The 27485-nt window shown below is 41.0% G+C and overlaps 1 protein-coding gene across 2 annotated transcripts; it reads left to right on the forward strand.

The window, feature by feature from the left end:
- The first annotated feature begins 17620 nt into the window (after nt 1-17620).
- On the forward strand, nt 17621-25613 carry LOC131105306 (kelch-like protein 38). 2 transcript variants are annotated; one of them, XM_058053293.1, is made up of 6 exons: nt 17621-17635; nt 18687-18838; nt 21870-23084; nt 23152-23293; nt 23369-23474; nt 24848-25613. In XM_058053293.1, exons 3-6 carry the CDS (start codon nt 21871-21873, stop codon nt 25135-25137), a joined length of 1752 nt encoding a protein of 583 aa, XP_057909276.1. In that variant the 5' UTR covers nt 17621-17635; nt 18687-18838; nt 21870; the 3' UTR covers nt 25138-25613. The 2 variants fall into 2 exon arrangements, with proteins under 2 accessions (XP_057909276.1, XP_057909275.1); XM_058053292.1 differs by lacking the exon at nt 17621-17635 and having other exon boundaries at nt 18508-18838.
- The last annotated feature ends 1872 nt before the right edge of the window (nt 25614-27485 follow it).

The following is a 27485-nucleotide window of genomic DNA, read 5'->3' on the forward strand; positions in this document are numbered from 1 at the left end:
GAAAAGACAAATACAAGGCATATAAAACCCCCAACATCACTTCCTGTCCACACATCCGGAACACATTTATTGCAACACACAAAAACACAAGTTTTTTATGTTTTAAAAGGCTCTAATCATATATTTATTATTATATATAACCGTGTCTATATGCAATCGTTTGAGTGCTCTATAAAGCTTTCCTAATATTGTTGAATTCATATTTTGAAGTATTTCAAGTCACATACAGTAGTATTACAACTTCATAGCTGTACTACTTAGCCTGAAGAGGACGTTGATTCCAACATGGCTGCTATTTACTTCCTGTATCTTCTCACAGAAGGAACGCTAGCGGCATCAAATGTATATATATATTTGTTGACAGAAGGGCGTGTACGCACACACTTCCTCCAGAGCCCCAGGGAGGGGGCGCTGGGGTTGATAGAGGACAACTACGGTACGTTGAGGAGGAGGAGTAGTTTGCAGGAAAAGGAGGGGGGGGGGGGCGCTAAGGCCAAAACAACCGATGGGAAGATAATGAAGATATTTTCATGAAGGAGGCCACGGCCGAGCTGACATTCTGTTGACTTCAATTCAACTTTGACTAAAGTTCATCAAAGAGCAGCGAGCCCCCTCAGCGGAACCCACTTGCGCTCTTGATCTGCGGCGGCGAACCGGTGATAAGTCACTGGCGATAACGACTCCATTAGTACGGAGGAAGAGGAGGACGATAAGCGCATGTTCCTAAACAACAGGCACACTTATCTCCACGTGCCTTCCTGTCCATGTCACCCCCCCGCCCCCCCATTGCCTCAGAGGCAGCTCATATAATGGAGCGTGCAGCGTGGGGGGGTTGTTTCAAGTCAGATTGTCCCGATTCAGCCAACTTTTAGTTCTGCTCGGCGCTATCCCAAATGATATTAGCTCCACGGGTTTGGGCGCCACAAAGGTTATCTTGGTGTCAAATCCCTGCGGGGCTGCTTGTTGGAGACACGGTGGCGAGGAGGCCAAGAAGATTCGGTCTCTGTAGGAGTTTGGGGGAGGGGGGGTCAGCCATTTGTTCTATTTGCCTTACAACCTTTAGTCGGGCTTCTTACCTGACAGGTCAGCACAAAGGCGTACAAACGTTCCTAAATATGTTTGGCATTTTACACACGACCCCCAGATAAATAATTCAAGCTAACGTTGATAGTCAGTGTAAATGGTAATGGTAATGGTAATGTTAATGTTAATGTTAATGTTAATGGTAATGGTAATGGTAATGTTAATGGTTTTATTTCATTTGAACATGCATCAGATTACAATTGAGTGCATCCCATAATCAGTTCCCAGTTCCACATGTCCAAAAGGAGTAGGAAGAAGCAAAGCTTATTAAATCCTACCCCTCCATCTGGTACTTTTACAATCAGTAACTGTTACATTTGTTCACTTCCTGCTTTCCTAATATACTTTTTGTTGTTTAAATTTTAAATTTTAAATTTTAAATTTTAAATTTTAAATTTTAAATTTTAAATTTTAAATTTTAAATTTTAAATTTTAAATTTTAAATTTTAAATTTTAAATTTTAAATTTTAAATTTTAAATTTTAAATTTTAAATTTTAAATTTTAAATTTCAAATTTTAAATTTCAAATTTTAAATTTTAAATTTTAAATTGCTTTCCTAATATAGTTTAAGTTTGTATTTTTTAATTTTAAATTTTTTTTTAATTTTTACATTTTTTTTAAAAAAATTTTAATTTTATTTTTTTCACGTACCGATTGTCACGTATTAAATCCTACTCCTCCATCTGGTAGTTTCATAATCAGTAACTGTTACATTTGTTCACTTCCTGCTTTCCTAATATAGTTTTTTTAATTTTAATTTTAATTTTAATTTTAATTTTAATTTTAATTTTAATTTTAATTTTAATTTTAATTTTAATTTTAATTTTAATTTTAATTTTAATTTTAATTTTAATTTTAATTTTAATTTTAATTTTAATTTTAATTTTAATTTTAATTTTTAGCCTTATGCATTATTTTAGCTGTTTGAAGATGAACTATATCAGCAAGTTGAAGTATTTGTGATTTTAGAAATAAGGAGTTAGTTAGTGTCTGTCTGGTGTTTAGTTGAGTGCCTTTAATGTATGGACATGGACTGTATGATCATTAAAAATCTAAGGAGCAACCTTGGGGGTTCAGACTGAAGAAAAAAAAAAAGACGTCCCCCCCTCTGTCTGTCCGTCCGATCACTAATTACATCTACGGCCCTGAAGCGTTCCATGAGTTTTAGCGGAGTGTCGGGAAAGCTGTCTAATCCAACGTCGCTCTTTATTCTGCCCGTGACGCTCATCCCGTCTGTGTCAGTTGCTGAAACGGCGCTAATCCCCTGGCGGCGTCGCACACGGGGCCTCAGTTGGCGACCCGTCCTGCATGCGGCTAATTTGGGGCCCTGCTTGGGATGCCGTTGATGTCAGCGTACCTTTTTTCTACTTCAATAACTTTTTTTCTCTGGCTTCCCTGATTTGGCCTCATTCTCTCGTTCTCTCTCTTTCTCTTTCTCGCTCACCTTCTCGCTGGCTGAGGGTGAAATTCCCAACTGACACCAAGCCAATGCTTTTGTTCCCTGTGTTGTGTTAGGAGTCAGCCTTCCTCCCCTCTGCGGGTGCACATCACAGACCTGCCACAGAGCCCTTTCTCCCCCCCCCCCCGAAAGCTGAATGGATGTGCAGCGGAGGAGGTGGAGATTAATGCAGCACGGAGGGCAATTTGGCCTGACCGGCATTGAGCACACACACCAAGTATTTGAATGATGGCACATGAAGAATCCTCAAGTTCCATTAAGAGTCCTTAACAATACATCACCATGCAAGCCGCTTGATTTCACCAGAGAATGTAGGCGGGAAGCGAAGGGGAGTGATTGGCATACTTTTCCCTTCTTTACATCCTAAGCTCCTCTCAGCTTGTCGGAGCGGCCGCCTCGTTGTGGCCCACCCAGGATTGCATATGGGAGTAGACCGGAATCAAACAGCAAACCTTGATGGAAAAGTATCCCAAAGTAGACGATCCAAAATGGAAATACACAGTTTGCACGGACCAAAGTACTCCTTCGGGAGACCGGCCTCGCAGTTTGCATTCCAAGAGGGAGATAAGGATTGACTTTGCTTATCGCTAAGGGTTTTAACCACAGGGACGCGGTGTCTTCAGCGGACTTTAGAGGGGCGCCAACCGCTCTTAAGTACACGACGTTCATCTAATGTGCTTTTAAGAAAAAAAAACATGTTCTCTTTTCAGCAGCACATAATCGAATCCATAATAGATATAGCAATGATAAAAAACACTTGTTGCTGGGCAGGGTTCATGGGGCTCCGTCATAACTGCCCCATGGGCCAATGAAAACGGTTTGAATGACAAACTACGGACAGGAACAGGAAGTAGGGTCAAGGTTTATTTATAATAAATAAGTGGAGGGGATTAGGGCTGCACTGTGGATGAGCATGATGGTTAGCACGCAGACCTCACAGGTAGGAGACCAGGGTTCAATTCCACCCTCGGCCATCTCTGTGTGGAGTTTGCATGTTCTCCCCATTTTTCTCCGGGTACTCCGGTTTCCTCCCACATTCCAAAAACATGCTAGGTTAATTAGCCACTCCAAATTGTCCATAGGTATGAATGTGAGTGTGAATGGTTGTTTGTCTATATGTGCCCTGTGATTGGCTGGACCCCGCCTCTTGCCCGAAGACAGCTGGGATAGGCTCCAGCACCCCCGCGACCCTTGTGAGCATAAGTGGTAGAAAATGAATGAATGAATGAATTGGAGGGAAGTGGGGCTGCACGGTGGACGAGTGGTTAGCGTGCAGACCTCACAGCTCGGAGACCAGGGTTCAATTCCACCCTCGGCCATCTCTGTGTGGAGTTTGCATGTTCTCCCCGTGCATGCGTGGGTTTTCTCCGGGTACTCCGGTTTCCTCCCACATTCCAAAAACATGCTAGGTTAATTAGCCACTCCAAATTGTCCATAGGTATGAATGTGAGTGTGAATGGTTGTTTGTCTATATGTGCCCTGTGATTGGCTGGCCACCAGTCCAGGGTGTACCCCGCCTCTCTCGGCCATCTCAGCATTTCCTCCCCCATTCCAAAAACATGCTAGGTTAATTAGCGACTCCAAATTGTCCATAGGTATGAATGTGAGTGTGAATGGTTGTTTGTCTATATGTGCCCTGTGATTGGCTCTCGCCCGAAGACAGCTGGGATAGGCTCCAGCACCCCCGGTGACCCTTGTGAGTATAAGCGGTAGAAAATGAATGAATGAAGTGGAGGGAAGTGTTGGGAACGTTTATTCCCAGTTAGCAGGCGAGCGGCTCCATCTTGGACCAGTTGAAGTCGATGACTGGAAGACGAGACGAGGCCAATGTTTTTTTTTTTTTTTACAATAACAGGAAATAAGGAAATGGCTCCAAAACAACACGACCAGGTTATGAATATGTACACATTCATTCATTTTTGATATGCATGTGACTCACTATGACTTATTAAATCATGTAAAGCAGCACAAAAAAGCAACTGAAATAATGAATCCAATCCATCCACCCTCATCCACTCTACAATGTTTTACATTCATGGAAGTACTTCATATATAAAGTTATTATAGTTTATACAACTTTATATACATACCTAGCTTCCAGGATGAAGTCTCCTTCTCTAAAATAACCCTTGTTGACAATTAGCATCCCAAAAAAGCTCCAAGAAGCCAAACAGGCAGAAGTAGGTCTCACCTCATCCATCGGTTCTTTGTAGTGAACTTTTATGCAACCTCAGAGGAACCTTTCTCACCGACGTTTTGTTTGTGTACATTCCCAGTCAGTCATCGGGGGTCATGGAAACGGAGGCAACCTCCCGTTTGTTGACGTTTCACCTTTCATCCAAAAGACTTCTTCGGTCCCTAGTCGGTTTTTAAAGCCTTTCTTAAGTTGGGTATGAATAAATCAGCGGCTGCACGGTGGTCGAGTGGTTAGCGCGCAGACCTCACAGCTAGGAGACCGGGGTTCAATTCCACCATCGGCCATCTCTGTGTGGAGTTTGCATGTTCTCCCCGTGCATGCGTGGGTTTTCTCCGGGTACTCCGGTTTCCTCCCACATTCCAAAAACATGCTAGGTTAATTATGCTAACCCCTAACCCTAACCCCCTAACGCTAACCCTAACCCCCTAACGCTAACCCTAACCCCTAACCCTAACCCTTGGGACCAGGGATGACTTTATGGTGGGTTTGGTGCACCAAACCAAACCACGACTCTCTGCGAATTCCGTTTCCCGGCATGTTCTCCCCGTGCATGCGTGGGTTTTCTCCGGGTACTCCGGTTTCCTCCCACATTCCAAAAACATGCTAGGTTAATTAGCCACTCCAAATTGTCCATAGGTATGAATGTGAGTGTGAATGGTTGTTTGTCTATATGTGCCCTGTGATTGGCTGGCCACCAGTCTCTTGCCCGAAGACAGCTGGGATAGGCTCCAGCACCCCGGCAACCCTCGTGAGGATAAGCGGTAGAGAATGAATGAATTAATAAATCGGAGGCTAACTAGTTAGCATGCTAGCATGCGGCTGTAGCTGCCAAACAAAGAATAATATGAGTGCAAAGGTGACTATAGGGGTGCTATTTCAGGTCTACAGGTCTCTAACTATGAAAATATTATTTTTTAATAGTGAATCCTACTCATAGTGCTAGCTGTGATAATCATCTTTCCTGTTGCTATGTATTGATCGCATTGATTGACTGTTTACAAAGACGGGTCATGTGACAGCGCTGCCTCATTTCCAACAAAACCGCCACTCCATGCATTTTAAAGGAGCACAGTTGAGTTCTTTATTGGAAAAGTTTAGAACTTAATGAATTATGAAAGGTTTGGAGGCCAGAAGAGGAGATGAAGACAAGGGTGACAGATGAATCCTGTCAAGTGTGTAGAGGCAGAGAAAGGATCGAGACTGAAAAAGACTCCCTGATAAAGACTAAATAAAATAAGAGTGTTCGAACACTGGGAGACAGGATGCGAGGCCGACCTTGATCCCGACGTGTGCTGGCGTGGCCTCATCGATGTGACACGCATTACTCGTGCAGCTCTAGTCTCTGGCCTCGCCATCTCAGCTGCGTCGGACCTGCCAGTCACGATCACGCTCTTTGTCTGGGAGCAGGGCCAGCACGCCACGCTGCTCCCTCTTCATGTGTCATCCCATATCCCGCTTGGCTGTCATGGAGATAAGAAGTCTGGAATGATTTTACAACACTCGCTCTCTCCCAATGGATTTCACCACATAGTTTCTTTACTCCGTGGGGGGCCCTGGGGGGTATTTGAGGTAAACATGGGTTCTTCATAAGAGTCATCATAAGACAATACGTAGTATTAGTTGTGTTGTTCCTGTGAAGCCAGCCGGGATAGGCTCCAGCGCCCCGAAACCTAGAACAGGATGCTTGGCAGAAAATGGAATTTTTTTAGTCCAACAGACAGTACTTCACATGGTTAATACTGTAATACTTCAGTTATCTAAACTACACATATTTATATTTTCATGTACAAAATATAAAGATGTGTGTACAAGAAAATAGTCCCGAAGATAGTAGACATCCAGCCCTGGAGATGCACAGGATATGAATGAATGTAGTAGATATTCACAAAATCAAAATATCCACAAAATCAAATAACGAGGAACAACCGGGATATAACTTTCCCACTTTTGGAAAGATTTAGTAGAGATACTCAATTGTTTTAGGCCACCATTAAATGTACACAAGTACACACAATCTATACTGCAAAACCGCTGCTCAAGCTCTGCAACCATTTTGTCCGGTGGACAGTAATCAATGATATAATAATCATTATTATATTATTAATTAGCTTATTATTATTACTATCATCATTATTCTTTTTTTTTTGTAAAAACAAAAATAAAATCTATAAAAAGTTTTTAAAAATCTGCAATTTTTTTTAAAAATCTTTTAAAAATCTATATTAAAAAAATCTATAAAAATATCAAATTATTGGGAGGCTTCAGTTCTTAAGCCCCCCTAATAGTTTTATATTTTTAATAGATTTAAAAAACATTTTTTATAGCTCTTTTATTTTTTTATAGATTTTTATTATATGAAATTTGTCAGAGATTTTTTTTGTAAAAACAAAAATAAAATCTATAAAAAAATTAAAAATCTATAAAAAAATTAAAAAATCTTTTAAAAATATATTTAAAAAACCTATAAAAATATCAAATTATTAGGGGGCTTCAGTTCTTAAGCCCCCCTAATAATTTAGATATTTTTCATATGTATTAAAAAAACATTTTATAGATTTTTTTTAATTTTTTTATAGATTCTTCAGTTCTTAAGCCCCCCTAATAATTTGATATTTTTAATAGATAAAAAAATGGTATAGCTTTTTTTGTTTTTTATAGATTTTTCAAAGATTTAAAATAAAAAAAATCTATAAAAAAATTTAAAAATCTATAAAAAGTATCAAATTATTAGGGGGGCTTATAGCTTATAGACTTTTTAAAGATTTTTTTAAAAATAGGCCTAATGACGCCAATGGCTACCACCAGGAAAAACCACCAAGGGGATCACGGGATGTACTTGGTCAAGACTTTCTCATTTCTTCTGCTTCTGTATGACAACCAAACGTGTCAGCTCTTGCTGTGGAGAATTCATCAGACACAGGACACAAGAAGTGTCTAAAAGGCTGAAAATGAGGCTAAATGACTCAGGGAGGAAGGTAACGCTGCAGAATAAACATCCTGTTAGAGTTCTTTTCACTTCCACTCAGAGCTCATTTAGGAGGGAAACACACCGCATACAAATACTTTCTTCTGTTCTGGTCTACGCTCTGAAAAACAAATGGTGTGTGGAATTTCAAGTATTTGTACCTGCACATGTTTGATTTCAATATTTGAATATATTACACGTCCTGTAATTAGTAACTAATCAACGAGGTGTTGAAGCAGACCCCTTAGTTACCCGTAGACCAGTAGCCCGTGACACTAAAAATCCATAATATGCAAATGTATTATCATGGAATTATTGGATTAAAATCAGAGCATTATTCAGACTTGTGGCATAAAAAGCAGTTTACAAACTGCCTGGGGGTTTTGTTCCACGTGCGCTTGAGTCCCACATGAAGGTATTATGTGTGGAGGGGGTTCACCCAAAGTTTGCAGAAGAGATTATGCAGCAGCTTGCGAGGTGCCATGCACAAGGTTACGAGCTAATTCCTCAACAACATTGAGCTGTTGGTGCTATACCAAGATAGCGTTGTGTTTATGTGCGTATTCGTGTGTGTGTGTGTGTGTGTGTGTGTGTGCGGCAGTGATAGTGTAATCGGCGTACAGGTACATCGTGTCCACATTTCCACAGACACATTTGTCCAATTTCCCATCCACCTTTTACACTGCAAATAATGAAATCTAAGAAAAATTAATTTATTTACTGACAAAATAGATAAATGTAAAGCGTCACACACACAATGCAGTCAACCATGCACTTAGATGTGTATGGTAGAATGGACGCATTGGACCGCCACGTTCCAGGACGGGACGCTTCGCCATCAATCACAGCAATCCTTATAAATGTGTAGTCGTTCTGTGTTCACTTCAAGTATTTTAGGGTTTCAGCCTTTCAGGCGTTCTGGGTGACCTGAAACCGCCCTGCTGTTCCCGTATGGACTAAGGAATCCATTACAATTTAAAAACAATGATGTCATTGCACTTACACTCCCAAAACGATGCAATTCCACGATTTAGATGAGCCTTGAAAAACTGAAAAAATACATCCCAAGAACGTTCCCATGTGGGCAGTGCTGTCCCGCCGCACAGGTACAGTGCTGCCCCCACAACCTGGACCCGGATAGCAGAGGAGAATGGATGGATGGATGAAAGTAATTTCATGTGCGATGTTGCCATATTCACTTCACTAGGCTTTTAAAGCAGGGGTTCCAAAACTTGACCAACTCAGGGCCCAATTGAAAATCAAAAAAATGTCGGCGGCCCACCTTTGTCCTATGAACAGTACATAGATGAAATGCTACGTTCTCAGAGCACTTTATTTTTATTTTTATTTTTATTTTTATTTTTATTTTTATTTTTATTTTTATTTTTATTTTTATTTTTATTTTTATTTTTATTAATTTTAATTTTAATTTTAATTTTAATTTTAATTTTAATTTTAATTTTAATTTTAATTTTAATTTTAATTTTAATTTTAATTTTAATTTTAATTTTAATTTTAATTTTTGCTGTTCCCGTATGTACTAACGAATCCATTAAAATTTTAAAACAATGACGTCATTGCACTTACACTCCCAAAATGATGTAATTCCACAATTTAGATGAGCCTTGAAAAGCTGAAAAAATCCATCCCAAGAACGTTCCCGTGTAGGCGGGGCCTAAAACGCACCACAACCTTTGCAGGTGAACTCAACTCGACTGTTGCATCAACCATCCGTCCCATTGCAAGGCTCCAAGTGGACGTCACCAAGCCCAGCGTGCCGTTGCTGCCAGCAGGCTTTGTTATTCCCGCCGCCCAGCCCCCGCTAGATAAGAGTAATCCAAGCAAAAGGCATCTAAAAAACTCATTTGTTCATTCAGTCGTGTATTTTGTTGTTCCTCCATGAAACGGATGAAACCCGTGTCTGCGGCGACGTGCACGCAGACAGGTGCGGTGGTTGATTTGCATGGATCCCCTGCAGGCACTTTTATCCTGACCCCAGAGCAGGGTGCACGTGGCCCCACCGTAGTCAGGGTGGTTGCCTGGACAACTGATGGCTGGATTACAGGTTGAAAGTGGAGAGAAGAAGTGAGATATATAAAGAGAGTCAGGGTGAGCCGGCGGTGTAATAAGGTAAAGTCACATAGAGTTTGGATCAATGCTCTTCATTCCATCTCCTACAGGTTTTTATTTTAGGTTAAAGACCCGGGACAGACTGGAGGCCAATAGAATCATTTGGCCGCTTGGTCCATTTTACGCAATACACGGTATGAGGTTCACAAGAATGAAATGAGACGATAGAAAAGGATAGAAAACTACGATGATAAAATAAGCCAACTTAGCTGAGTCATAATAACATAGCATGCGTGACCTAGCATGATGCTATCAACTGTTGACGTGGACTTACTGTACGTAAAGGAACATATCAATCAGATTGCAGTAGATTGGTTTTATGTTTACGCTGCCATGATGCTATGGTGAGTGCAGAAACTGAAATTTTCGGAAATTGAAGCTAATAGCACATATTTGGACGTCTTATGCAGCGATCATGTTTTGAGCTGACAAATCTTAAGTATGTTTGATCAAGTGTAAATTTACTGAAGCCTGATGATATCTACTAAGTTGGGTGATACATACGTAAAGGAGACTATACGGGTGTTATTTTATGTATAGATCTCTCTATAATGTTTACAAAACAGAAAATATTCCATTTAGAAAGGAGGAATCCTACTTTGCGGAAATTCTGAGATGTTGCCTTCATGACCTGGACCTGGATAGCAGAGGAGAATGGATGGATGGATGAAACTAATTTCATGTGCGATTTTAATTTTATTATTTTATTTATTTTATTTATTTTATTTATTTTATTTATTTATTTTATTTTATTTTATTTTATTTTATTTTTAATTTTTTAAATTCTTCTTCTTCTTCTTCTTCTTCTTCTTCTTCTTCTTCTTCTTCTTCTTCTTCTTCTTCTTCTTCTTCTTCTTCTTCTTCTTCTTCTTCTTATTATTATTATTATTATTATTATTATTATTATTATTTTCAAGAGTCAGGATTGAAATGAAAGCAGATAAAGGAAGCCCAAAATTTTAATCTAATTAATTCTCATACTTTTCATAACCGCATTAAAGACTGGCATGACGACCAGTGTGCTACTTTCCAATCATAAACTGTATAAAGTTCCTAAAATAACACTCAATAGGTTATTACTTGGGCCTATCATTTTTTTTTATTGTGCAATAAATATTTTACAATAAAAATAATTTTTAAAATAATATTTCCAAAAATGAATCATATTTTTAATGACCTCTATAAGAGTTGTTTTCAACAGCATTTCAACATTCACTTTGTCATTTTCAAACCAGCAAATAAATCATGTTTAAATTCTCCAATTTAGCCGTGAAATGCTTAATAATTATTCCCTACAAGTTTGATATTTGAAAAGGTTTTACCTGAAAACATAAAAAAGAGAGCAGTGTTCTAACATCAGGCCTTCAGTGTGCACTTATGTGCTTCACCCAGCATGACCCCCCCCCCCCCCCCCCCCACTACGCGTTGAGGAGACCCTTGTGTCCTCATGCACACAGCTATCAAATAGAAATGTAATAATATAGAAAAGCTGTTTTTTTTCTGAGTATGACGTGTCTTTACTCAGAAGGACTCTGTGTTCCATAGATGTAGTCCTTAGGACGCTACACAGAAGGTACTTTAGCTCCATTTAAAAATTTGAAAGGTTTCACTAAAATATGTTCATCGTTATTAGTGACATTTTTAGGAAAAAACTACTCATCCTTTTGTGTATTTCCTGGCGCCGTGTTGGTTTAACGGGAGACCAACGTATATCCATAGGTGTCAATGTTTGTCCGTATGTGTCTTGTGATTGACTGGCCATGAATGAATAATGGATGCGTTTTAGACTTCATCCCTGGAGACCTCCCACTCTGCTCTGTGATGTTTGCACACGGAATCCTGGTCCACCAGCTTCTTCCCAGCACCAATGATGATAGTTTGCTTTACTAAGTAGAGGTCGAACCCCCATCAATGCCCCCTGTCCACTCGCAAATGCACAAATGTGGTCAGGTTCTTCGTGTTAATATCGCATAAAAATGCCGTTTAGTCGTGTGGGCGATGAATGAAACACGGCGGCGTCGTAAGTTTTGTAACGCTTTGTGGGTTCTACACTGGAGGAAATCATCTGGAAACCAATTGAAAGTGAAAGCAATAACTTCAGGTTCCGTTTACCTTCGCTGAAGACATGCTTGTTGCCAAGGTGATTCATTAAATAAATTACTCACTGCCGTTAACGGGCTATTTTTGACGGCTCTAATTCTTACCGGCTCTGAGTGGGATCCATCACAACAGAGTGGGCGTGCCCATAGGCGGGCCGTGGGTGGAATAAATTAAGAACAGATCGTTTTGGAAATCTACGGAAATACAGCTGGAATAGGTGTAGAATCTGGAAGCTCTAGAAGGCTTTCTGTGCGGGTTATTGTGTGTAGCTGCTCTAGAGGAGTCCACGGTGTAATACAAAGGGCTGAAAATGAGCATAATAGGTCCCGTTTAAGGCTGTAAACCCCGCCACCGTACGCATTTCTCACATTTCTCTATTGTTTAAAAACTTCAAAAAAAAGTTCAAAACGTTGTTTTAATTTTAATAATTAACCCACAAAGTGGGCGGCACGGTGGTCTGGGGTTAGCGCACAGACCTCACAGCTAGGAGACCAGGGTTCAATTCCACCCTCGGGCATCTCTGTGTGGAGTTTGCATGTTCTCCCCGTGCATACGTGGGTTTTCTCCGGGTACTCCGGTTTCCTCCCACATTCCAAAAACATGCTAGGTTAATTAGCGACTCCAAATTGTCCATAGGTATGAATGTGAGTGTGAATGGTTGTTTGTCTATATGTGCCCTGTGATTGGCTGGCGACCAGTCCAGGGTGTACCCCGCCTTACGCCCGAAGACAGCTGGGATAGGCTCCAGCACCCCCCGCGACCCTCGTGAGGAAAAAGCGGTAGAAAATGAATGAATGAATGAACCCACAAAGTTGGACACAAGAAATTTCCAATGATGCCATACATATTTCACTACTAGGAACTTGCCTCTTGGTCATCCTGGTGCAGTTTCGTGGTACTGTAGAGTTTTTATTTCCTTGTTAAAACATCGCTTTTGTTGTCATATTTTCCGATATATTTTCCATATATTTCCCGTTTTTTTTCCCCGCCTTCAGTAATGGCACCCAACAGATGCAAATTCCTCTTCCCCCCCAGTGCCTTTGATGGTGCAGAATGTTTTGTCGACATTACGGATGTTGTCGGGGATACGACTTTGTGTGAACTTCAGAGTCACATCGCTAGAGATTGAACATTTATGTAAATTTGGTAAACCGAACGCATTCTGTACTGCACAGGAAAGCACGGAGGAGATTGATTGACAATGCTCTACAGTCCCTTAGCCAATCAGGACGCAGAACACACTACACATTCATATGCTATTATAAAAAAGTGCATAATAAATGTTTCTCTTTTCCAAAAGGCCAACACAACACCCTGATAGATAAAAAGCTAAATTGTTCCAAAGTTGCCGAGCGCCGCCATTGTAACCAGTCGTCGTTGACGTTGTCGTCGACCGATAAGTAGCGGTTACAAAGTCGCCAGCGAGTCAGACAGGGCTCAGGGGGATGCAGATGGGAATGCAAATAAAACCAAAGCGGTAATGTGGGTGAGACGAGATGACATCACTTCCCAGCCACCTTGAGAAAAGCGAGCACGATGCATTTTAACAAAGAAATGCATCAGCGCAGGAGCTCAATGGAAGTCACACATCACATTAACTCCTATTACACGCGGCTACGTTACATAAGAAACATCCAAAAATGTCAAGGCCTGGAAAATAGTTTCTCAAGTAGGAGTCACGCTTCATTTGTTGGTGTTTGAATGTGTGCTGCAGATGGGCTTTATCATTGTTTGCAGAAGGAGACTCCAATGTTCATTTGAGTGAAGGCAAACTCCCGAACGGCACGTCTGTTTCACAAAACAAACTCACCCACGGACAAGGCCGAAGCGCCGCATTATCAGTACCTATCATAGTGGACGGTGTTTACAAATGGAGGAGGGGGAGAGGAATGAACGAGTGGGAGAAAGGTGCAACAGGTTCAAGCACTCAACGTTCAGGAAACCTCAAGAGTGATAAGACAAGAAGAAGCGAATGTTCATAAAAGTACCGAAACGTCGCAAGGACACACGTAGCAAACCTGTTAAGGTCTCTTTTTGTTTAAAAAACTTTGTTTATTCTTTTGTTTGTTTGTTTACTTGTTTGTTTGTGTGTCCGTTTATTTGTTTATTTTGAGATTCGTTACAATTAAAAAATTCTAAAAAAAAGTAAAAAAAATAAATATAAAAACAAAAATACAGAACATTAAAAAAATATAAAAATATATATAAACAATTAATACCCCCTAACCCTAACCCTAACCCTAACCCCCTAACCCTAACCCCTAACGCTAATGCTAATGCTAACGCTAACGCTAACCCTAACCCTAACCCCTAACCCTTAACGCTAACCCTAACCCCTAACCCCCTAACCCCCTAACCCTAATCCTTGGGACCAGGGATGACTTTAAATATATAAATATAAATATAAAAGAAAAAAATACAGAACATTAAAAAAATATAAAAATATATATAAACAATTAATACCCGGTATACCAACATGGACACTGGTGCAGGGGTCCCCCCGAATAGAGGGGGCAGGGGGGCTCAGCCCTACCCTAACCCTAACCCTAACCCTAACCCTAACCCCTAACCCTAACCCCTAACCCTAACCCTAACCCTAACCCTAACCCTAACCCTAACCCTAACCCTAACCCTAACCCTAACCCCCTAACCCCTAATGCTAACGCTAACGCTAACGCTAACGCTAACGCTAACCCCTAACCCCTAACCCCTAACCCCTAACCCCTAACCCCTAACCCCCTAACCACCTAACCCCCTAACCCCCTAACCCCCTAACCCTAACCCATAACCCTAATCCTTGGGACCAGGGATGACTTTATGGTGGGTTTGGTGCATCAAACCACGACTCTCTGCGAATTCCGTTTCCCGGCATGTTCTCCCCGTGTATGCGTGGGTTTTCTCCGGGTACTCCGGTTTCCTCCCACATTCCAAAAACATGCTAGGTTAATTGGCCACTCCAAATTGTCCATAGGTATGAATGTGAGTGTGAATGGTTGTTTGTCTATATGTGCCCTGTGATTGGCTGGCCACCAGTCCAGGGTGTACCCCGCCTCTCGCCTGTAGACAGCGGTAGAAAGCGGTAGAAAATGAATGAATGAATGAATGAAACTGAAAAACAAAGCAACAATTCTATGCAAAACTATTATTTTTCCATGCATATATTAATATAACTAGTATTTCACCCCATATGTATATTATAAATCCAGGGTGACCCAGCATCCCGGTATAGATTGCGTCTGACTCTCCACTGCATTATTTCCTCCAACACCCCCCCGAAGTGACATTTCCTCCATTGGCCCCCAACTTGCTGGTCAACCTGAGCACCGGAAGGCCAAAAGTTACTTTGGGATTTGTGATTAATGTCACCTCCAGGAATCCAGAAGGTTCTTTCTCTCATTGGAACACTTTGCACAATCTCTCTGGGCGTGTCTCTTCATCTTTGCTCCCTTTCATGCCCTCTGTCTTTCACTCTGGATTTTATTTTCTTCCTCACTTGCCCCGTCTCTCTCTCGTCTGTACCTCGCCGCACCTCGCTGCCTGCTCAGGCCTGACACTTTAAACACATCAGCTTCAGCCTGCGCTGCAAGAGGAATATCAATACGGGCTGCCAGTACACACACGCCGGTACCCAAATGTCCACACTCGCCACCGTGGGCGCTCCGAGCAGACAAACGGAGGCTGTCATGGTGTTTACGTGACCACCGTAAAAAAAGGAGGACAAAACGACGCGTGCGCCATTTTCATCCAAAATAACACAACGTGCATGTGCTGGTTACGTCAAAAGAATTTTAAGCAGCTAACTGTAAGCCCTTTAAGACCTCTTCGGGGTGCATGTTCACACACACACACACTTTCCCACTACGCAGCTTTGTCTCTGTAGGCCACCCTTCAAACCTCCTCGTCTCTCGCCTCCTCACTTGTTGATCCAACATGGATGTCTTTCCATCAGAGCCACATTAAAACGCTAAGTGTTGGCCTGGCGCCCGTGGCTTCGTGCCTGCGGCCGGTACCTCTTTTCCACCACAGGGGTACGTACATGACTCCCACTGTCTGAGTCCACTGTTCTAAAGCACGAGTGCTGCATGTGTCTGATATCTTCATTGGCTAATTTACTCTATTTACTCAATCCCAAGCATCACCTTTACACCTGGATTACCCAATATAGGGTCGTATATAAGACGTAAATAAGACTCATGCTCGTATGTGGTAAGTTCCCTCGTGGGAGTGGAATGACAGGCGACCAGTTGAGTCGCTCAGCCGCAACCGTAACCCGTCTTTTTATTAGGGATTTTAATTTGGGATTACTGTGGATTAATTTGTGGAACTGTGAATTTATTATGTGATGCACTAAATTGTAATCTGATGCATATTCAAATGAAATTAAACCATTATTATGGCTATTGTGAGACAATTCAAACCTGCCACTGACACCTAGTGACCAGTGTGGAATACTACCGGATTTTCCGGACTGTAAGTCGCATTTTTTTTTCATAGGTTGGCTGTTCCTGCGACTTATAAATAAAAAAAAAGTGTTTATTTTACATAAATACTGGACACCTTTAATAAGAATAAGCATTGTGTTAGCATATCTTACACCTATTCAGCCTGTTCTCTGTTCTTTTATTGCTAGAACTTGCCTTCCAAGAGAACGTAATGTCTGTTTTGGTCAAGTAGTTAAAATAAATTACCAGCAAAAAATTCAATTTATACTCCAGTGTGACTTATGTATGTTTTTTTCTACATAATTATGCATTTTTGGCTTTGTGTGACTTACTCCAGAGTGACTTACAGTCCAGAAAATGCGGTACATATCATTCACAGTGTCCTTGAATGCATCTTTTGAATGCCTTATATTTGTATTGAGTTCATTTAGCCATATGTACACTTGAAAATGCTTAATTTAGGCAAAAGAAATGTGTAAACTTTGCTTCTATATACATATTTAATAGTAATAGTATAGTAATTCAAATATTTTTGAAGACCCACAATAGGGTGAAGCCTCAAAATTCAAGTGACAAAGGACCACTGTAGTCCCATTATTACTTTTGGTTATGCCCCCACAAAAGACCCCCCCGATTTAAATTACTATTGTCATATTAATGATGATTAATGCAGGCACCAGCATTGTTCAAGTGTGAATAAAAACCTTTACAGACCAGCCGTGACAAATAAAGACCCCCGTGCCTTTCACACACCTCCAACACTGCTGTGTGACCCCCCCTGGGGGGTCTCCCCACTCCTGAATGTATGCAATTATAAAATCAATGGTACTTTTTCAAAGTGGCAGTTATTTTGAAAGGTTAATAAAATGCTTTTTATTTTATTGGTTGAGCAGAAAACACAAAATATATTATTTTTGGGGGAAAAATATGTTTTTTTTTTCATTTTCTTCTTCTCGTGTGATAGATTAAGAGTAATGACAGCAGTTGTGATGCAATAACAAATGTTATTGTTTGACTTATTGACCCTTAGAGTTCCGTCAGGTCAGACTGGAGGTCATCTAAAGTGTCCATATTGTGACCTAACACTGACATCTAGTGGATGACAATGGAGTTGTTCTGGGAGGGATGCCATTTTTCTTCAAACTTGTTTACTCCACTTGCACCAATCAGATACAAAATATAATGGCCGCTCATTCTGACACCATGTATGATATTTACTGAACTACAAGGATACATTTTGTGCTGATGCAGTGTGACGGTAAGTGTCGGCAACAAAAAGAGTCACCAAAGGCCTGGGGGGTTTTAACCGACTCTGCTGGAAGTAAGACTCGTCAGACTTAGTCAACAAACTAAGTCAAGCGTAGGATTGGTGCTCGGACATGAGGAGAAGACACTTAAAGAGACGTGACAGAGTGACAAAATAGTACAAATCACATTTATCTCGCTGCGGCAAAGAGATAAAGTCAAGGTGATTTATCAGGGAAATAGTGCATGTTTAATCACAAGCCGAAATCACTTCATACTATTTCCTGTTGTTGTGTAATCCCTTTATTGTCCACTAGATGGTGCTGCGTCCTTTCTTAAGTCCATGCTTCCTTGCGTGACCTCACTGTGCAAAAATCCATGTTATGTTCACTTCACCTTGAAGAAAGTGGCTTTTGATGTTTTGTTGAAGCTCAGAGGCTTCTATGTTTCACTTTTTAACACAGCAGGTCCAAACTGTCACCATTTGAGAGGATTTGGAATGAGAAAACGTGCAATTAGGGTCAAAGAGGGAAATATGCTGCTGGCTCAAGTAACTCTTTCCTCCAAGATGATGCGATGAGTGAAAAAGGATTATTATTATTAGTTTTCAGTAACATCCAACATAAGGTCTGATCTTTAAGGCACGTAATGAAGTTAGTTTGGAGTGAACTCAACAAACACAGAGCGGTGAATGGTTTACTGTTTATGAACACTTCAATTACAGATGATTACACCTACTCCTGTCCAACAAATCCACTTTTGTTGCCAATGTAAACCTTTTAAATGTTTTTTTAAATGACTTATGTGAGATGAGTAGCCAAGGCCAGTACAGAGCGTTCCTTTTTCCAAGGATGCAGGCCTCTGTGTTTGTGTTCGAGCGGCACAAAGACGTCAACAACATGAGTGTTATGGATAATTCCTGCCACAGCCATGAAACAGATAATGATGATGATGATGCAGGGATGGAGTCTGGTGGATACTGAGAACGCTCACCCGCATGTCACATGTGGGTTTGCGGTAGTGTTGCCAAACAGGCACTATTTTTAGTGTCGGAATGTACACAGAGGCCTCGTGGAAAGAGATCATAACAAGCAGCACGCTTGAGAAAGAGTCACACAGCAGCAGCAACATCGGAGAAAAGAAGGAGAAAGTACAAGAAAATGTCAAGATATCATTTTTTCTGCTGAGAGTTCAGAACCTAAACAGACAGAAGAAGGTAAGCTGCTGCTAACGGCATGGGGAGGGGGGTCTTGGACTGATTTCCAACGGGCTTGTCATATGGACATGTCATACATGATGAAAAAGTCATGTATGTCAACCAGCCATTTATCTCTGCTGCACACATGGAATACGATCCACCACATACGCTGTTACAACAATAATGTTGTACTTTTTACTGACATTCCTAATACTGCAGTACTGGTGCAATACTGCACCAATTTAGGAATATTAGAAACACTTCTGAATGGCGCACCTCACTTTTTCCACAATTCCAACCACCATAATAAACACACAGCTCCAATCAAGATTGATTATTAAAACTTTTGTACATGCATCATAGTGGATGCAGGTCTTCTCATGTCTGTTATTATAGATTATGGATGTGTACTTCATGTTGTGACACTTGGAATATTTTCCATTCTGTTTTAGAGCAAGTAAAATGAAGTGCAATACTACTTTGCAACCAGCGGAGGTGCTGTTTCCTTCAATCATTCATTCATTCATTTTCTACCGCTTATCCTCACTGCAAATAATATGTAAATTAGCTATTAGGTAAGCCAATAGCTACTTTTCTGACAGAGGAGTTGGCAACACTGAGGCACACAACAGACAGCCGCCGCTAACATAGCAAGTTACCAAGCTAACTAGTTAGCCTTTTCATTCATTCATTTTCTACCGCTTATCCTCACGAGGGTCGCGGTGGGGTGCTGGAGCCTATCCCAGCTGTCTTCAGGCAAGAGGCGGGGTACACCCTAGCTGACTCGTGGCCAGCCAATCACAGGGCACATAAAGACAAACAACCATTCACACTCACATTCATACCTATGGACAATTTGGAGTGGCTAATTAACCTAGCATGTTTTTGGAATGTGGGAGGAAACCGGAGTACCCGGAGAAAACCCACACATGCACGGGGAGAACATGCAAACTCCACACAGAGATGGCCGAGGGTGGGATTGAACTCGCGGTGATGCGCGCTAACCACTCAACCACCGTGCAGCGTGTGCTTTTTCGTTTGCTATGTATTCAACTAAATTGCTGATAAGGAGATGATGTAAAATATTCCAACATGAAAATAGAAATGGAAAATGAAAATAGAATATAGAATCAAATCTTTTTATTATATATATATTATGCAGGGCTGCACGGCGGTCAAGTAGTTGGCACGCAGGCCTCACAGCTAGGAGACCAGGGTTCAATCCCACCCTCGGCCATCTCTGTGTGGAGTTTGCATGTTCTCCCCGTGCATGCGTGGGTTTTCTCCGGGTACTCCGGTTTTCCTCCCACATTCCAAAAACATGCTAGGTTAATTAGCCACTCCAAATTGTCCATAGGTATGAATGTGAGTGTGAATGGTTGTTTGTCTACATGTGCCCTGTGATTGGCTGGCCACCAGTCCAGTGTGTACCCCGCCTCTCGCCCAAAGACAGCTGGGATAAGCTCCAGCACTCCCCCCGCAACCCTTGTGAGGGTAAGCGTTTGAAAATGAATGAATGAATATACATTATGCACATGAACAATTGATGTCAACAATGAGTCTATAAATAGATTGCCCATTCCCCATTATGCCTGTTAATAAAGGGAGTGTATTAAAATGGTAGACATTGCAGTTAAATGGATGGAACTGAAAAAGAAAGCAACATGAAACACAACAGAGACCACATGACAATGCTGTAAAAATAGCACAACATGTGACTGAATGCTCAGACAAGGAGTCATTGGTGCAAACAGCAGAGCTTTATGTCGGTGAGGTTGATGTTTCAGGAATAATTCCAGATGGATTGTGATTGATAGTGGAACAAATGTTGACTAAAATAATGAAGTCTGTATGGTAAAAGTTGGAGTAATTAGTTTTGGACAAAGGACGACTGTAGTCCCATTATTACTTTTGGTTATGCCCCCACAAAAGACCACAAAAGACCCCCCCCCCTCCTGATTTAAAATACTATTGTCTTTAAAAAATAAAATAAAAATCAGCATATGCAAGTGAAAAAAATAAAAATAAAAATAAAAATAAAAATAAAAATAAAAATAAAAATAAAAATAAAAATAAAAATAAAAATAAAAATAAAAATAAAAATAAAAATAAAAATAAAAATAAAAATAAAAATAAAAATAAAAATAAAATAAAATAAAAATAAAAATAAAAATAAAAATAAAAATAAAAATAAAAATAAAAATAAAAATAAAAATAAAAATAAAAATAAAAATAAAAATAAAAATAAAAATAAAAATAAAAATAAAAATAAATATAAATATAAATATAAATATAAAAATAAAAGTTAAGTGCTCTGAGAACGTAGCATTTCATCTATGTACTGTTCATAGGACAAAGGTGGGCCGCAGACATTTTTTTGATTTTCAATTGGGCCCTGTGAAAAAAAGTGAAAAAAATAAAAATAAAAATAAAAATAAAAATAAAAATAAAAATAAAAATAAAAATAAAAATAAAAATAAAAATAAAAATAAAAATAAAAATAAAAATAAAAATAAAAATAAAAATAAAAATAAAAATAAAAATAAAAATAAAAATAAAAATAAAAATAAAAATAAATAAAATACTATTGTCATGTTAATGATTTATTTATACAAACCACTGGATGGGTTGCAGGCACTCGCATTGCTCAAGTGTGAATAAAAACACTAACAGACCAGCCGTGACCAATAAAGACCCCCCTGCCTTTCACACACCTCCAACACTGCTCTGTGACCCCCCCAGGGGGGGTCTCCCCACTCCTGAATGTGTGCAATTACAAAATCAATGGTACTTTTTCAAAGTGGCTGTGCCAGAAGACTCCAGAGGAAGCACTACGGCTTTTCAAACACGCTAAGCTAACTTCAGTTATTTTGAAAGGTAAATAAAATGCTTTTTATTTTAGTAGTTGAGCAGAAAACACAAAATATGGCCCAGAGTTTTTTGGGAAACTTATTGACAGTAGATGTGATGCAATAACAAATGTTCTTGTTTGACTTATTGACCCTTAGAAAAACATCAACATCAGCTGAATTGGTTTTTGTTTCTCCAGGATGGAGCGAGCGGACGTGTTCCTCTTCCAAGACAAGGAGCAGTCATCCAACCTGCTCCTCCAGCTGAACAGCCTGAGACAGGAGAAGCTTCTGACAGATGTTCTACTCTGCTCCGAAAACACAGAGATCCCCTGCCATCGCAACGTCCTGGTCTCCAGCAGCCCTTACTTCCGAGCGATGTTCTGCAACAACTTCATCGAGAGACAGCAGAACAGGATCAACCTGCAGGGAATCCCGTCGGGCGTCCTGAGTGGCATCATCGACTACGTCTACACCGGGTTGGCTAACATCAGCGTGGATAACGTGCTGATCTTCATGCAAGCCGCTTCCATGCTGCAGTACGGTCGTCTTTTTGAGGCCTGTTCCAGTTTCCTTCAGGAACGTCTGAGCCCTGAGAACTGCTTGAGCATGTTAAGGCTCTCTGAGATCCTGAACTGTGACACTTTGAGACACAAAGCGAAGGAGATGGCCATGAAGAGCTTCTCCCGTGTGTCAGTTTCGGAGGATCTACATGAGCTGTCTTTGCCGGAGATCATGGGCTACCTGGAGGACGACAGCCTTTGTGCTGAGGAGGAGCAAGTCTTTGAGACTCTTGTGGCTTGGATCCACTTTGATCCTTTATCCAGACGCGGCGCCATCGGCGACCTTTTCAAGAAAGTACGCCTTCGCTACATCCATCCCACTTATTTATTCCAATTCATTGCTAACGACCCGCTGGTCCAGTCCTCCGCCATCTGCGTTGAGCTCATCGAATGGGTGCGGCGCCTCATGTTTTCTGTCAGCACCAAATATTTGGACGACTCCACGTGTGGTTTCAAACCTCTTTGGGTGGCACCCAGACGCTGTACCTATCACGACACCCTCGTTGTAGTCGGAGGAAGGAAGAACAACGAGCAGACCTCAAGAGAAGCTTTGGTTCTGCATGAGAAGAGTCAGAAGTGGCAGCGTCTGTCCAAGGTGCCCATCCGACTCTACAAAGCGTCCTACGTGGCCCTCCACGGCGTGGTCTACGTTCTTGGCGGCCTGAGGACTAACACCAAATACGGCCAAGTCAGCACAAGCGTCTACACCCTCTCGCTCAAGACCAACGAGTGGCGTGCGGCCGAGCCCATGCTGGAGCCACGTTTCGCGCACCAGAGTGTCTCCTACCTCCATTTCATCTTCGTTCTCGGGGGGCTCGGGTCTCATAGACGACTGACAGACGGCGTGGAAAGGTGACACGAGACGGGAAAAGATGCAAAGGAGCTGTATGTCCAGCATCACTCATTTCCATGTTCTCAGATACAACAGCATGTTCAACCAGTGGGAGTCCGTGGCCCCCATGCCCGAGGCCGTGCTGCACCCTGCGGTGGCCGCCACCAACCAGAGGATCTACGTGTTCGGTGGGGAAGACGCCATGCAGAACCCGGTCCGAATCATTCAGGTAAGCGTTAGCATGGAGCTGTAAAGGTTTCCTGTGGAAGGGTCTGATTCATTTGGGTCTACTGGATCTCTGCAGGTGTACCACATCACCAGGAACATGTGGTGCAAGATGGAGAACAGAACAGTGAAGAACGTGTCTGCTCCAGCTGTTGTGATGGATGACAAAATCTACGTTATTGGAGGTACTGGTGGTTACATAACGCCGCATTTGGTAGCCATTTGTTTGTCTCTTTTGCTATTTTCCTAAGGGTATCTGTTATAACATCATATGCAAATATGCAAATAATATGTAAATTAGCTATTAGGTCAGCCAATAGCTACTTTTCTTACAGAGGAGTTGGCAACACTGAGGGACATAACAGACAGCCGCCGCTAACATAGCAAGCTAGTTAGCCTTTTCATTCATTCATTTTCTACCGTTTATCCTCATGAGGGTTGTGGGGGTGCTGGAGCCTATCCCAGCTGTCTTGGGGCAAGAGGCGGGGTACACCCTGGACTGGTCTAGTTAGCCTTTTCATTCATTCATTCATTCATTTTCTATTCGATTTTTCCTCACTACGGTCATGGGGGTGCTGGAGCCTATCCCAGCTGTCTTGGGGCAAGAGGCGGGGTACACCCTGGACTGGTCTAGTTAGCCTTTTCATTCATTCATTCATTCATTTTCTATTCGATTTTTCCTCACTACGGTCGTGGGGGTGCTGGAGCCTATCCCAGCTGTCTTGGGGCAAGAGGTGGGGTACACCCTGGACTGGTCTAGTTAGCCTTTTCATTCGTTCATTCATTCATTTTCTACCGCTTTTTCCTCACGAGGGTCGTGGGGGTGCTGGAGCCTACCCCAGCTGTTTTAGGGCGAGAGTCGGGGTACACCCTGGACTGGTCTAGTTAGCCTTTTCATTCATTCATTCATTCATTCATTTTCTATTCGATTTTTCCTCACTAGGGTCGCGGGGGTGCTGGAGCCTATCCCAGCTGTCTTGGGGCAAGAGTCGGGGTACACCCTGGACTTATCTAGTTAGCCTTTTCATTCGTTCATTCATTCATTTTCTACCGCTTTTTCCTCACGAGGGTCGTGGGGGTGCTGGAGCCTACCCCAGCTGTTTTAGGGCGAGAGTCGGGGTACACCCTGGACTGGTCTAGTTAGCCTTTTCAATTTACTTATTCTAAACTTAAGAAAGTGTTTCCAACAGAGTGGAAGATAAGCACAAACAAGCCAAAAATTTACCACTTCCACACGGAATGAGAGGATAACTTTTTTTTTCTTCGCTAAATCTCAGCCGTAGCATGCCAGCTCGGCTCTGCTAGCTCAGTATTCATTCTCCATGCAGCGTAAAACGTAATGTCATGTCTCATAACATTTCTGTTGCCTAGTAACCAGACATGAATATTCTTGGACTAATAGTAGGCCATAGTCAACCACAAACTAAGTACTGGATAACTAAGGTTTCAAATATGCGGGGGGCCTTTTGGACGCGTTTCTCAATGTGTCTGTCCTGGAGTATTTCCTGTTTGAGTCCATACTAGCAACCTCCCTGACGAGCATGTCTCCCGCGTCCAGGATACACCAGGCGAATGATTGCATACGACGCCAAGGCCAACCGTTTCATCAAGTGCACCAGTCTGAAGGAGCGGAGGATGCACCATTCAGCTACGGTTCTCAACAACAAACTCTACATCACCGGAGGACGTTACATCAACGGCCATGACGTCATTGAGGACTCAGACAGTTTGGAGTGTTACGACCCAAAGACAGACACTTGGACGTCCGAGGGGACGCTGCCATATAAACTCTTTGACCACGGCTCTCTGACTCTGACCTGTGTCTCACAAACGTGGGATCAATCGTAGCTGAGGGTAATTCATAATGGCTGCCATTTATTGGGATGTGGAAGGATGATGGAAGGGAAGGAGAACCTGTAAAGTTCTACCCACTCGCACAGGGAGAACATGCAAATTAACCACTTAAGTGGTGTACACATGCAAGCAACATTAGCTGTATTTTTTTAGATAAGAGATAATCAACTTGTAAATGTATATATTTTTTAATCCTAGTCAACATTGATGTTCTCCAATGTTTTAACATTTGCAATAAAAGTGTCTGTTGTAATTCTTAGTTTCAGCTCTACAACCCTTGTTGAATTGTAAATGATAAAATCTACAGGTACTCCCCCCCCCCAATGAATGATAAGGTTTTAGAGATTTAGAGATTGGTCAAATGTGTTTGCCACTTCCTGATTTTTTTTTTTTTTGCACGTTTGTCACAATTAAGTGTTTCAGATCATCAAACAAATTTAAATATTAATCAATGGCAACACAACTGAACACAAAATGCAATGAAAATGTTTATTATTTATTTATTTATTATTTATTATTTATTATTTATTATTTATTATTTATTATTTATTATTTATTATTTATTATTTATTATTTATTATTTATTATTTATTATTTATTATTTATTATTTATTATTTATTATTTATTATTTATTATATTATTATATTATTATATTATTATATTATTATATTATTATTTATTATTATTATTATTATTATTTATTATTATTTTATTTTATTTTATTTTATTATTATTATTATTATTATTATTATTATTATTATTATTATTATTATTATTATTATTATTATTATTATTATTATTATTATTATTATTATTATTATTATTATTATTATATTTTAAAAACATTTTTAAATGGCCCTGTGTGAAAAAGATTGATTAAAACATAATTCACTGATATTAATTGAGATCTACCAGTCTTGAAGCCATTTCTGAAGCTTTTAGACTCCAGTGAACCACAAATGGCAAAAACATGGACCAGCGGTGAACCTTCCAAGAGCGGCCAGCCCGCCAAAGTTACCCCAAGAGCGCAGTGACGTCTCATCCAAGACTTATGACTCCACCATAAGAAAAACACTGGACTGAAACAGCGTGCATGGCAGACTTATGACACGAAAACCACATTAAGGCTTGTCGCAATTATGCCAGAAGACATCATGATGATCTCCTAGACCTTTGGGAAAACACTAAAAAAAATACTCAAAAGTTGAACTTGGTGGAAGATGTGTGTTCCATTACAACTTGAAAAGTAACGCTTCATTTCAGACACACAACATCATACCAACAGTAAAATATGGTGGTGGTAGTGTGGTGGTCTGATGCTGTTTTGCTGCTTCGGGATCAGAATTGAGAGTATCGGGGATCCACTGTATGGTGCTGGATAAAATTATTTGTATTTTTCTTGTAGGCCTCCTACAATATTTTTACTTCACGAATAAAATAACTTCACTAATCATTTCCACTCATGTATTTATGTGTGTTGTCCGAGTAGAACATGAATCCAACATGTGTCAACATGTGTGATGCTGCTCACACGGAACCTTTATTTAGCCCAGACAGGTCCTTGGCATCGTCCACAGAAGCAACACAAGATTGTGTGGTAAAAAAAATGTATCATTTTACAAAGAACAACCTTAAATCATCTCCAACGCTGAAATTCATCTGCTCCTTCATGGAACCTTCAGAGCTCAGGTTTGATCGAGACGTCAAATGCTGGATATTTGATTTCCAAGCACGTGGACGGGAAAATAGGAGGAATGTATCCAAGTGTAATTTAGCTGTAGTAATAATTTCATTATCTATTCAGGGAGCATCCATTATATTGAATTTTAGGATCATTTAATGAAATCTCAGCAATGGAGTGTCTCATGTTTTATAAACACTAAAGTTATTTTGCAAAGTCAGCATTATCCAACCAGATGACTCACGGTCCATCTATGACATTTGGGAGGCCGTGTCAGCTGTTAGGTGAACGCAATGTGACCGGCATGAGAGGGAATTTCTGTGAAAGTCATGGGGCCAGATGGTACGGTCGAGGGGACGGTGGGTGGTGGGTGGTGGGTGGTGGGGGTGTGGCGGTGGTGGGTGTTGGAAAACTATACGTAGGTGAGCTGATGTTATTTCCAGCCACAAACAAGAAGGCGACTGGTACCCCACGTGAGTCGAGCGGGCTGGCAGATGTGAGCGAGGGGCCAGAGAGCGGACCGGGGGCGGGAGGGGGGTTTCACAAGAGAAAATGTGAGCGAGTGATGAAACCCATCCGGGAGCAGCAGCGACAGGTGCGGATGTGTGTGTCGGTGATTCAGGCTCGAGGAGAGTCGAGCCAGATGGAGCAGCTGTCTGG

The sequence above is a fragment of the Doryrhamphus excisus genome, chromosome 17 (assembly GCF_030265055.1).
Source record: "Doryrhamphus excisus isolate RoL2022-K1 chromosome 17, RoL_Dexc_1.0, whole genome shotgun sequence".
NCBI classification, from domain to species: Eukaryota; Metazoa; Chordata; class Actinopteri; order Syngnathiformes; family Syngnathidae; genus Doryrhamphus; species Doryrhamphus excisus.

What these genes read in the sequence shown, in the direction of transcription:
- LOC131105306 (XM_058053293.1), top strand. Translation starts at nt 21,871, where the DNA reads ATGGAGCGAGCGGACGTGTTCCTCTTCCAAGACAAGGAGCAGTCATCC. An exon ending in CTGACAGACGGCGTGGAAAG is followed by an intron (nt 23,085 to 23,151) that starts GTGACACGAGAC and finishes CCATGTTCTCAG; the next exon opens with ATACAACAGCATGTTCAACC. An exon ending in ACCCGGTCCGAATCATTCAG is followed by an intron (nt 23,294 to 23,368) that starts GTAAGCGTTAGC and finishes GGATCTCTGCAG; the next exon opens with GTGTACCACATCACCAGGAA.